The 13,824-nt window shown below is 37.0% G+C and overlaps 1 protein-coding gene across 2 annotated transcripts in view; it reads right to left on the bottom strand.

Moving 5' to 3' along the window:
- LOC306885576 (DNA topoisomerase 2-beta-like) overlaps positions 1 to 13,420 on the bottom strand; it is a 42,992-nt gene extending 29,572 nt beyond the window's left edge. Inside the window, exons 1-5 of one of the 2 annotated variants that reach the window (XM_079442193.1) lie at positions 12,912 to 13,420; positions 10,643 to 10,822; positions 8,681 to 8,771; positions 7,390 to 7,453; positions 4,865 to 5,010 (exon numbers count right to left, since the gene is read on the bottom strand). In XM_079442193.1, the coding sequence (XP_079298319.1) occupies positions 4,865 to 5,010; positions 7,390 to 7,453; positions 8,681 to 8,771; positions 10,643 to 10,822; positions 12,912 to 12,953 (523 nt within the window). In that variant the 5' untranslated portion in view covers positions 12,954 to 13,420. Of the gene's footprint in view, positions 1 to 4,864; positions 5,011 to 7,389; positions 7,454 to 8,680; positions 8,772 to 10,642; positions 10,838 to 12,911 lie in introns of both variants that reach the window. The other variant, XM_079442192.1, reaches the window with a different exon arrangement.
- Between the last annotated feature and the right edge of the window lie 404 nt (positions 13,421 to 13,824).

Genomic DNA, 13,824 nt, shown 5'->3' with positions numbered 1-13,824 from the left:
TTTTGCTCCATTTGCTATTTTCCCTAAAATATATATCTAAATAGAAAAATGAATTTCTTAGTTTCTGCATGTTCTAATGAGTGATATTGTTTCAAATCAAGAAACAGGTTTGGGTTGCCTGATAATATTAATAATAATATCCCTTTTTTGTCTCTTAGAAATGTATATTTGATAGTAGCTTGAGTTAGGATGCAGAGGCAAATGTTTGTTCATTTTTAAAATCAGTAACATCTGTAAAAATTGTACCAACCTCAGTTTTATATGGTTAAATTTATTCTGACCAATTTTTTTTTAAATCATGATAAACACAATTAAAACCACACATATAGCACCTCAATACATGGTAAAAATATAACTATATGGTTTTTAGGTAGCCTATTTGTATGAAAAACAATAGTCTAAAAACATTCTGTATAAATGCATGCACTGCACACATGCTATAGCTTAATCACAAATACATACACTATAATTATACACCATTACTCCTGTAATAAAATTCAATGTGAATATCCCACATTTCTGTCGCAATACCATGGTGCAGTGAGTGTTACTACAGAAAATCCATGGTAAATGATGGCGATGTGTAAATTGAAAAGCCTTCTGACTGTCTAGTTGCACACAGTGTTTCTCCTGTTTGGCTCTAAATTAGTTTAAATCAAGGAGACATTTGTGTTCATCGCTGGATTCAAGCGATTCACACTGGATCTCACAGTGCTGTTTAGTGCTCGCGTGACCGAGTCAACGCATCTGCTCTAGTGAGCTCGCGCCGCGCGGCAGTTTGAATTTTGATCCGAGCGGACAAACGGTCCATGTGGCGCGCTTCAAATGAGGCGCGCTGTTTCGTTCCACTTTCGGCGCATAACATTATACTGAACATTTATCGAACTCTTCACATTGTTTTATTGAGGAAAGTTACATCGCAATAATTATCGTTATTGAATTATCACTCAGCTCTACTAATTGCTGATGATTTCTTTATTGAAACATAACCACCAACACCTGGTTATCATAACTAACATGTCTAAATAAACACACAACTATTGCAGCCAAAGTAATTGTGATGTTTTAAGTCAAGGATCAAGAGCCCAACTAAAGGAAACACTGACCTTGATAATGGTAATTCAAACAAAACTAAAACATCTAAAAGCAATCTGGTTAGTATTTCTGCTCGTCTCGTCTCTTTTTTTTGTTTTGTTCTTTTTCTTTCAATGGTTCAGTTTGTTAACAGCAGGTGTTCTTCATTAATGCTCCATCATCACTCAATTACTAAACTAATTATCTCATTAACTTTAACACTGCTTCAGTGTAACTTTTTTAACACTCTGAGTGTGGATTATATAAACACTGGGAGTGTTGATTTAACACTGGGGGTTTTTACTGTGAGGGTTTGCTGAAACCACAAGCAGTTCTGTTTTGGCAAGGTTGAAGGTGATGGTCCTTCATCCAGCAAGAAATGTCTGTTAGACAAGCTGAGATGCGAGCAGCTATCATCGGATCATCAGGATGGAATGAGAGGTAGAGTTGAGTGTAAGACAGAGAAGACAGAGAAGAGAAGGCAGAGAAGAGAAGTGGTCCAAGTAGACATAGAAGAGAAGTGGTCCAAGAACTGAGCCCTGAGGCACCCCAGCAGCTAGATGTTGCAACTTGGACACCTCCCCTCTCCAAGAAAACCTTGAAGGACCTATTTGAGAGGTAAGACTCAGACAACTGGAGTGTGGTTCCTGAGATGCCCTTTGCAAATAGGGTTGGCAAGATGATCTGGTGGTTAAGCGTGCCAAAAACAGTGGACAGTCCAGCAAAGATAAGTATAGAAGATTTGGAAACCGCTCTTGCCAGTCTTAAGGAAGAAGGCAAACCGGTCTGTAGTTCTCTAAAAGAGCTGGGTTCAGAGTGGGTTTCTTAAGTAGTGGGGTTACAAAACACCAGTGTGAAGGGATGTGTTGATGTGAGTGAGTGCTGGTACAATGGCAGAAGAAATGGCTTGAAGGAGATGAGATGGAATAGGATCAAGTGGGCATGATAACAGAGATATCAAGAGATGATAACTGTTTAGGGGGAGAAAGCGAAGATGAAACCACAGCAGATAGCCGAGAGGGTGAGGGTGAGCATAGGTTACGTCGAAAGATGGCATATGGAGGGGTATGTGTTGTGTCAGGAACCATGTTGAGGTTAAGAGTGAGGAGGAAGTGATCTGAGGTGTGCAGTGGAGTAACCAGCATGTGATCAGTGGAGCAGTGTCGTGTGTAAATTAGGTCCAGTTGGTTGCCTGATTTGTGAGTAGCGAGTGTAGTTAACACTCGCTTGAGATCAAAAGAAGCAAGCAGAGTGTGGAAGTCTGCAGACCGAGGTTTATCTAGGTGAATGTTGAAGTCTCCAAGCATAACTAGGGGAGTACCATCCTCAGGAAAGTTTGAGAGCAACACATCTAATTCTTCCAAGAAGTTACCTTGTTGTCCTGGGGGTCGATAAACAACTACAAAATGGATTTTAAGAGGATGGGTAATAGTAACTGAATGTGATTCAAGGTACTTTAGATATCCAGAGATGGTAAAGGATTAAATTTACAATCATTAGAGATAAGCAGACCAGTACCTCAACCTCTTCCAGTCAGATGAGGAGTGTGGGAAAATTAGACATTATTGGAGAGCGCTGCAGGAGTAGCAGTGTCCTCTGGTTTGATCCACGTCTCTGTCAGGGCCATGAGGTGTAGCCTTGAATGACTAGTTATAGATGTAATGAAATCTTTGTTCTCTGCAAACTGGCAATTCCAGAGACCGACAGGAAAGTATTAGCAGACATAGGCAAAGTGCTTAGGTTGTCAGGATTGCACTGCCAACAGTGTGCGGTTTGCTAATAGTAGGAATTTGAGAACAGATAGTAAAAATCAGTCATTAAAATCTGAAACCAAAGTGAAACAAGTTGTAGGAAAGAGGACGAATAAAAGTGATAATTTTGTCCCTTGTCTGTGTCCTTGCTCAGTGGAGTCGCACAGGTAGAGTCGGTGGTCTTTACGCTCTTCGGGCTTCACACAAGGGCTGCCGCGATACACTAACCTTATTTATACCCGTCTGACAAAATTAATTGTATTTAGCTGAACACACTTTACTGTTTATCACAACAAAGGGCCAAGAAAGTGCACGACACTGACAAGGTGTGCAATAAAGCACGAGACCAAACGCTGCTTCAGCACGTCTCAACACAATAAACAAAACAAGTGTTTCCTAGCGACGCCAACTGCTCTGAAATCTGAGACAAGAAATAAATACACTTACTTATTACATTTCCCTACAAAGATCACCCCATTCTGCGGTTTGAAAGAACAGTGGGACACGAGCAGGACAGAGCCCATCTCTTGTCTCATAACTTCCAAGTTTTCTCCAAATATTAACAAGCAACTTTTTGTCAAATAAAATAAAGACATTTATATTGGATGGTGCATTGCCGGGGAAAGTGAAAATGAATTAACAGTGCGTGTAAAATGTACTATGTATTAAATGTACTATGAGCCCCACACATGACGTGCAAAAAATAGATATCAGAAAACAATATTATAATAACAATTTCCTCTTACAACTAGTTAATTTGTTCATACAACTTAATTGGTGGCCACATTTCATTCATTCTTTACCTTGTTAAATTAAAATTGAGGAACGAATTTGTACAATGTGGCCATGATTTAACTAAAATGAGAATAAATTAATTTGTGACTTTGATATCTTTCACTTTTCCCCTGCATGTCATGCTCAGGGCTCCATACAAATAAACTTGACTGGCTTAACTTGTCTTACAAGCGCAAACATACTAAATGTGAATGCCAAAATAAACAACCCTGTGACGTCACAGGTTACAGTACTGCAAGATGTCGTGTTTGTTATATAACTATTGATTAGAGTGGAAATCCATTTACTAAATGATGAGTTTAGCTGACTGACTGCTTCAGATCCACTTTGTTATCACTTTGAGTGGATTTCTTCAGCATCGGTGGACAGGTAGGGTAAAAATATAGCATAGTCTCTTGTAACTTTTTGCTTAATCACAGTGTAGGAGTGTCTAACTCTGCAGTAAACTTTTTTTGACCTTCTAACTCTCTATTCTAATTCTATTTTATCTATTTGTTTTCTTTTTTATTTTAAAAAAGGCCTCTAACACTAGCTTCCTCTGTTCTTTTTCTATTCTATCTACGTTTTCTTTTTATTTATTATAAAAAACACCTTGCTACGTGTACTGCATTAGGCTAAGCGAGACTTGTCATAGCACTTGCATATTCTTGCTCTTTTGTTGGTTTTGATTGTTTCTATTGGCCTAATTTGTACGTTGCTTTGGATAAAAGCGTCTGCTAAATGACTAAATGTAAATACTCATGCATCATCTGAAACAGCATAGATCAAAGCAGGGGTTCTCAACTCTGGCCAAAATATATCAAAAACCTTTGAGGATTTACGATGCTGATGACTGTTAAAATGCTTCATCAGTTTTGTGAAAAGGGTCCATTTTGTACTGACTCGTGTTGACATATAGGTCATAGTGCATTTTTCTGTCTCAATATGTTGTCTGCACAGCGTGAGCCACAACTGCAAAAATCACGATTTAACAAGGCATAAATTGCCAATGTTAAACACCGATATATTTTTCAATATTTCTGGTTCGCTAGCACACCAATACTACACACTATTTTTTAACTATGAAAGGCAGAAATCGTGATCGCATAAAATACTGCTTGCCCGTTCTGTGACTTAGATAACAAGTTCAATAATGAGCAGAAAATGAGCAAAACACTACCAACAAAAACTAACTCCATCACAGGGAAGTTTCTGAAGATGCACCATTGCATAATTGCAGTATTTAATTATGCGCATTGCAATACCTGTGACTTTCTTCTCATTGTCATCATAGTTGCTAGAGGTGAGGAGATGTCCAAAGATCAGGGCAGGCACGAACATCTTCTCATCTTTGTGTTCTACCACAGGAATTCCCTTTCCATTATTCCACACAGCGATGATGTTGGACTCTCTATAAGAACAGAGAGGACAGGTAAGGATATTACAACCCAAAGAGACAGAAGATGTAAGAAGTAGAAAAAAATTAAGTATAATGTATGTATATATATATATATATATATATATTAGTATCTCACAGAAGTGAGTACAACCTTCACATTTTTGTAAATATTTTATTATATCTTTTCATCTGACAACACTGAAGTAATGACACATTGCTACAATGTAAAGTAGTGAGTGTACAGCTTGTATAACAGTGTACATTGGCTGTCCCCTCAAAATAACTCAACACACAGTCATTAATGTCTAAACCGCTGGCCACAAAAGTGACTACACCCCTAAGTGAAAATGTCCAAATTGGGCCCAATTAGTCATTTAAAAAATAAAACTCTCCCCGCTGGCATGTGACTCGTTAGTGTTACAAGGTCTCAGGTGTGAATAGGGAGCAGGTGTGTTAAATTTGGTGTTATCACTCTCACTCTCTCATACTGGTCACTGGAAGTTCAACATGGCACCTCATGGCAAAGAACTCTCTGAGGATCTGAAAAAAATAATTGTTGCTCTACATAAAGATGACTTAGGCTATAAGAAGATTGCCAAGACCCTGAAACTGAGCTGCAGCACGGTGACCAAGACCATACAACGGTTTAACAGGACAGGTTCCACTCAGAACAGGCCTTGCCATGGTCGTCCAAAGAAGCTGAGTTCACGTGCTCAGAATCATATTCAGAGGTTGTGTTTGGGAAATAGACATATGAGTGCTGCAGAGGTTGAAGGGGTGGGGGGTCAGCCTGTTAGTGCTAAGACCATACGCTGCACACTGCATCAATTTGGTCTGCATGGCTGTTGTCCCAGAAGGAAGCCTCTTCTAAAGATGATGCACAAGAAAGCCCACAGACTAAGGTGGTGGGAGTGTCATGGTCTGGGGCTGCATGAGTGCTGCCGGCACTGGGGGGCTACAGTTCATTGAGGGAACCATGAATGCCAACATGTGCTGTGACATACTGAAGCAGAGACTGGGTCGCAGGGCAGTTTTCCAACATGATAATGACCACAAACACACGTCCAAGATGACCACTGCCTTGCTAAAGAAGCTGAGGGTAAAGGTGATGGACTGGCCAAGCATGTCTCCAGACCTAAACCCTATTGAGCATCCGTGGGGCATCCTCAAATGGAAAGTGGTGGAGCGCAAGGTCTCTAACATCCACCAGCTCCGTGATGTCATCATGGAGGAGTGAAAGAGGACTCCAGTGGCAACCTGTGAAGCTCTGGTGAACTCCATGCCCACGAGGGTTAAGACAGTGCTGGAAAATAATGGTGGCCACACAAAATATTGACACTTTGGGCCCAATTTGGACATTTTCACTTAGGGGTGTAGTCACTTTTGTGGCCAGCGGTTTAGACATTAATTAATGGCTGTGTGTTGAGTTATTTTGAGGGAACAGCAAATTGACACTGTTATACAAGCTGTACACTCACTACTTTACATTGTAGCAAAGTGTCATTTCTTCAGTGTTGTCACATGAAAAGATATAATAAAATATTTACAAAAATGTGAGGGGTGTACTCACTTCTGTGAGATACTATATATATGCCATCCGTTTTTATTATAAATGAAGTACTATTGCCAAAGATAGTATTGGTTTTACCATTTTTATTCAATTTCTGTATTATTATTCTGATTATTCAATATCTTGATTGAATGCTACTGTTAAATAGACCTACTGTACCTGAAAAGCTTAAAGTGCTGTAGATTTCATTATTTTTTTTCTTCTATTGTATTTGTCCTGTTTGTTTTTTGCATCTTTGTCCTTATTTTTAATAACAATTTTTTTATAAAAATTAACAAAAACAACTGTGGAATACATTGTTATTATGAAATAAAATTACTCTAATGATTTTTTGTCATATCGCTGACCCCAACAGTACACTACAAACACACTATAATCAAAGAATTGGAGAATAAAAAGCATGGTGACGCATCGTTTTATAATCAAATTGTTAACCTCTGAATTGAAATTGAATTGTGAGGCAAGTGAAGATGAAATCTACTAAATGAAATTCAAAAAAATTATTTCTAGGGATATGTTGGGTTAGGGATAGAAAATATAATTAGCTCAGTACAAAAACCATTATGCCCATGGACAGTCCCTGTAAACCACATATGAAAGCGTGTGCGTGTGTGTGTGTGTGTGTGGTTATGGATGTGAAGTGAATGTGAAATGAGCAGCCATGGGTGTTTATTAGATCATTACACCCACTGCACGCTCTCCCAACAATCACATCAACTTCTTGCCACTGCAGGACTGTCAGCACCAACATTTATTTGATACAAGAGCATTTAGAGCCGTTACTCAGCAGATGTGAATGAGACTTTTAAAGCAGCACTCACGGGTCAATGGTGATTTTGATGGTGTTCATGTTCTTGTCTCTCTGTTTGTTATCAGCTGCATTTACTGATGGGACAGAAAATCCAATGTTAGAGCATGAAATATCACAGATATTTATTATCCAGATATCATTTTTGAAAATAGCAGATTTACCAATAAAACTACCACTATAACAAGCGATGACATCTACATTTTTAGTGCTAGTGATTTTACGTAACGCTTCTATTAAAAATAAAACTGCATTAATCAGCAATAAAATTCATAATTCTCTCAATTTGTTTTTACATGACTACAGCAAATACAGCAATTTTCCACAAAATTAATGGTAAAAAGAGATATGGTAACAATTTACATGGGTTAGGGACATGTTGTTTATTAATACTTATAAAGCACATATTGAAGCCTTATTCTGCATGACCATGTTCTAGATGCCTTAACCCTACCTAATGCCTAAACAAAACTTCTGCAACAACTACCAGACTTACTATCTATAAGCAGCAAATTAGCTCTTTATTGAGGAAAAACTCTTTGTTAATAGTGGATATGTGTTCCCTAATCTAAAGTGCTACCAATATGTGACCCTGGACCACAAAACCAGTTTTAAGTCGCTGGGGTATATTTGTAGCAATAGCCAAAAATACATTGTATGGGTCAAAATTATAGATTTTTCTTTTATGCCAAAAATCATTAGGATATTAAATAAAGATCATGTTCCATGAAGATCATTTGGAAATTTCCTACCATAAATACATCAAAACTTAATTTTTGATTAGTAATATGCATTGCTAAGAACTTCATTTGAACAACTTTAAAGGAGATTTTCTCAATATTTAGATTTTTTTGCTCCCTCAGATTCCAGATTTTCAAATAGTTGTATCTCAGCCAAATATTGTCTGATCCTAACAAACCATACATCAATGGAAAGATTATTTATTCAGCTTTCAGATGATGCATAAATCTCAATTTCGATAAATTGACACTTAAGACTGGTTTTGTGGTCCAGGGCCACATATTATAAATGAAGGCAGATTTTATTATTTATAATATTTATTAAAGCAATAAAAATTACTTTTATTTAAAACCACTGCAATTTTTTTTTTAAATATTGCATACTTTTTGTTATAATCTTTGCAAATATCTTGTGAATCTTTAACATATTGCAAAAATCCAATCATGTCTGCTACAAATGCTCCAATACAAAATACTGTACAATGAAATAAAAAAAAATTACTAAGCAATTATGATTGACAAAGTATGTGAAAGTCTCTGAAAAGAACATAATAGTATTCTTACCAAGGATCTCGTCAAAGATTTTATATAATCCAGGGACGAACGTGATCTCCCTCAGGTTCATTCCGATTTCTTCATCAAAAACCCACATTTGCTACAAAACATACAATCAGAGTGTTATGTAAAGAAATGAAAAGCACAGAAACAGTGAGGCTTTTAAGAAGCCAGAAATCAGTCAGTTTACAACATTTACTTCAACATTGACTCTACTACAGTTAGCAAAATGATTTTCACATTATAGTTGTTCTTGATTGCTAAAACACTATAACCAGGCTTTTTAACTAAAATTTCAAAACCATAACGCCATTTTTCAAAAAGCACACCAATTTAGCTAAACTATAAACACAATTCCCCTGCTTTGACACATGAGTCAGATTTGGTGAACTGTTACTGCAAAAACTCTTCACACAAATCCCTACATTTCTCAGTGCTTACACAATGTGCTCATTTAGAAAGCTCTAGCATTCAATATTGTTCACTCAAGTCTGCACAGTTTGAGCTCAATTAGCACACAATTACCCAAGTGGAAACACTAGGAGTCAAAATATATCACACACCAATCAGAACCTTCGATGGATAAAGGGCCAGTTTTTCTCAGTTGCTTTGGTGCATTTCTCGAATCAGAAATGAACTTCTTGTTCAACCTCCACATCATCTAGTCACTTGTGCACATCATAAAAAGTTTATCATTCTTTTGAACAAGTTGTGATTGCTTTGGTACATTCATGCAACTGATTATGTACATTTGTCTGCTGTTTCCAACATTATCAGTTGCTATTGTCATGTTGCTCAAAATGAATAGTTCTCTGTGCTGTAGTCTTACCCCTCAAAACATCAAGTCATTAGTTCAAATGCAAAATGGTTGATCTAGTTGTCATAAACTGTCAAGCATATTTTCTACACATTTCTATTAGACTTTTTATAAATTTGCCATTAATTGTTCAAGTGAATCTTGACTTTCACTAATGAAGAGAATATAGATCAACCAATGAAGAACCAGTTCTCTGAAATAGCTCAAAGGTACATCTCATCAACCTTCAATAGGAAAGCATATATATAGAAAGAGGACAAAGACTTACAAATTCTGATAGTGGACTTTCTTATTTTTATTTTCGCCTTTGTGCACATATTTCTTTTTCTATTTCACAATGACGTTGTAATGTGTTTTTTGTTTTTTTTTGGTCAGACCATTAGTAAAAGTGTAACTGTGAATCATATCCAGTCTTTTTCAATCAATATCCCACATACAGTAATGTGTACATTTGTACTTTTGAAATGGATATGTGGCATAAATAAGAAGTGCAGCCTTCTGCATTTCAGTACACTATCATCCAAACTGTTACCATAGTTTACATCAGGTAATACTCACAGAGTGCAGTGTTATATTGACAACATGACTAAGCATGTTGCCTATCTGACACAAGGACATCAGGCATGCAAGATGAATTTACCCCCGCTACCTGGCCAGGGCCAGTACAGCCTGTGATGTTGAAGAGTTTCTTTGGCCTGTCCCGGACCAAAAGATGGGATACTGGGGCAGAATAATTATTTTTGTTGTTTGCTGTATTGTACTGTACACTACATTAAATTGAGGAATAAAACATTTGGCGAGTACCACAAGCAACACTTATTACCGGTTTGTGTAGTATTGTTTTGAATTGATCTCATCAGTGTGTAAAAGTGTTGTAGTGTGTGTGTTTTTGACTGTTTGTGTGTCATGTCTGAGAGCAAAGTTTTTCAGCAAGATTGAGTTGTTTTGAGTGGAGAGCTTCATTTTGACCTGAATATAGGAAGTTTGGGGAACTGAGTTAGAAGTTATGGATTTGTGTTTACTGTTTTGAGAATACGAGGCATAGTTTCAAGAAATGTGTTTAAGCAATCGAGAAAAACTGTAAAAGGTTGGATTCACATTTTCCAGAATGTCAGTGTCTCTAATTTGAATCCTGCTCAAACCTTCTCTCTCACCTGAGTGACGGGCTCCACCGAGCCGATGTAGGTGTCTGGACGGAGGAGGATGTGCTCGAGCTGCGTCTTCTTCTGGTAGATTCTCTCCACTGACATCTTCTTTGAGCTTTCTTTCTTGACCGTCTCACTCTTCCCTGCATCTCCCCGGCCGTTCACTTCCTCTTTTTTCGCACCATTGTTCTTGTCAAAGAGGGTCTGTTGTTAGATACATCCATACATGCAACTTTGTTAAACTTGTCTGCGGCTATCAAATCAACTTTTTGCTTCCTTTAATGTTGTAGTTATTTTACAGACAAAGAGGGTGACCGAAATATTTGGTGAATCCTCTAGATGTCGTGAATTTACAGCTGCATTACAACCGTTCTGAGTATATGATGTGCAAAACGGATACTCTCTGTAAATGTGTCTGTATAATGTGTCTTTCTGTCTTTATAAGTTTGCTAAACTCACTCCACAAACTGTGTAAGGTCAGGGCTTCATAATATATATGTATATGGTAACACTATTACTACTATCACTAGCATATTGGCTGTTTATTAGTACTTATAAAGCACACATTGATGCCTTTTTTCTATTATATGCCCCATACCAAAACTTAACGGTAACACTTTAGAATAGGGAACACTTATTCACTATTAACTATGACTTTTCCCTCAATAAATTCCTCATTTGCTGCTTATTAATAGTTAGTAAGGTAGTTGTTAAGTTTAGGTATTGGGTAGGGTTAGGGATGTAGAATAAGGCATTAATATGTGCTTAATTACTACTAATAAATGACTAATATTCTAGTAATATGCATGCTAATAAGCAACTAGTTAAGAGACCCTAAAATAAAGTGTTACCAACTTAACAACTACTTCAATGATAATATAATAATAATAATTGATGCAAAAGTCATAATTAATAGTTAGTTATTGGTGAGAATTAAAATAAAGTGTGACCAAAAAATAATAATAATAATCTCAATGACATTAACCGAACTCTGCAGCATTAGTGACGGTGGGGGAATTACCTTTTGACATTTTTTTAAAGCATTTTCCTCTTATTATTTCTGAACCTATAATATGTATAAGACAAGTTTGTACAAGACGTAGTTGTAGTTCATGCAAAGATATTTTTGTTTAACATTTACATCATGTTGATTACTTCATGTGTGGTGCACTTGGAATAGAATTTTCTTTAACTAGAGACTTAATAAAGAAAAAGTTACTGGAATCATTTTTTTGCCAGAAAAAAAGTTTTAGAATTTTTATCATGTTAATGTAAAAAATCTTGCGTAATATAACTTGCGTTTGTTTGTTTGCTGGTTTTTATTGTAGTTGTTATACTTGTAGTTTTTGCCATGAAAGATGCTGACATGGCATTAAATAAATATTTACTACTACTTGAATCATGTTGTAGTTACATTTCCAAATCGTAAAGAAAATTGAGAATCGGTCAAACGTTCTGAAAAATTTTGATTAATTTTTTTTACCAAATCACCCAGCCCTAGTTATTTCCTAGATTACACTGAATTAATTTGTGAGAAATTCCAGTGATTTTCCAATGCAATGGCCTCGAACGGCAGCACACACTAGACTCACTCGTTTATTGAGTTATAATAAACTACAAGCATTGTAGCTTTTAGATGATGGCCAGGGCTGTAATCTAATATTACAAATTATTAAAATTATCTTCACAAAGTCACACAAACAAACAAGTGAAAATAGCTAATCCAGTTACTAATGTGTAACAAAGCAGATCAGTTCTCATAATTAACATGTGTCTCCCTATGGGCTGCTCTTTTGTTGTGGCTTTGAGGGGCTTTAAATACAGATCAAACTCATTTAAACCCTTCCACCCTGTCCTGGTTTAATCATCTGTAATAAAGCAATGGTCTGTGTCTGTTAAACATCAAATCTGTGAGTTTGACTCTAATAAAGAGGAAAAAGTTTAAATCAGTGGAAAGACTCGTTCACAGCTGATGAGAATCAACACAAAAGAACTTTCCCCCACATCACCATGAAGAGCTTCAAAAAGCATCATTTTAATACACAAAGTTCAGATTAATGTGCAGTATTAAAAACAGATGCTATATATTGAGCACTGAATGAATAATAGAGAGATGAGGATGAGTCTCTGTGAGCTCATTCGTGTTGAGCTAGATTAATCTTGCAGCCAAAAGGCTAAAGCACATGTATGCGGACACAAACCGGTTATAATACGTAATATGCGATGCCTTTGCGTAATAATACATGAATTACTACGTTAGTAATCATATACGACTTACCACCCAGGTTAAGCCCCCGCTTCCCGCTGCACCGTTAGACATTTTCTATTGTTTAGCCCAGAAAAACAATCAGGAACTGTCCATATGTGATCTGCAAACGCTTCAAACGCCGGGCACCATCCGGGCAGGGTTCCTGTGGTTTCTGTTTCTTTCGTTTGTTTACTGCTGCAGTGGAGGTAAGTTTCTGGAGGCTCGTCTCATGGAGGAAGTGTGTCCGCTTCTACGTGACTGTTCCTCGGCTATTGTTAAAATCGACCACCGGCGCTTGCTCAAGGCCTAGACCTTTAACTCAGAGTTGTAACTAGAACCTAAATATTGAAAGCTGTTAAAAGCTGCGTAATTACATGCTAATAAAGTCTAAATAGGTTAACAAATTATTAAAACATATAACCTATTTTTTCGTGTGCTAAGCAGGTATATCGCCACATAAAAACGATTTTCATTCAATAACAAACAGCCGCGGCGTCTCTCCGGCTACACCATCCGCATGGCGACACGCCCCATAGCTCCATCCGACCAATCCGATGTCCCCATAGCTCCATCTGACCAATCAGATGCCTCAGAATCTGAGGCGCCGGCATTTCAACCAATAGCACAACGGTCGGCGTCGTGTAGCGTCACGCACATAGGTAGAAAAGACTTGTAGGTTTGCCACAATTTTCACTTAATGTCTGTAAAAAAATATGAACTTTAAATATAGACCACAAATATCGACGTAACATTGATAATGTAGCCCCTTTAAAACAGTTACCTGCTGTAAAAATCTGTTAAACTGGATTTAACAAATATTCCAATCTACCTTCTATTGCTGTTAAATTTGATCAATATTTACCTCAGATATAGTACATAATAAACCTGAAACTCTCAGACAGTCAGTTTAAAACAAATACAATAGTTCAATAGCTCATTCGTT

Source organism: Barbus barbus, assembly GCF_936440315.1.
Source record: "Barbus barbus genome assembly, chromosome: 19".
Classification (NCBI taxonomy): Eukaryota; Metazoa; Chordata; class Actinopteri; order Cypriniformes; family Cyprinidae; genus Barbus; species Barbus barbus.
Note: the sequence above shows the minus strand (reverse complement) of the source record. Positions and strands in the feature narration are given on the sequence as shown.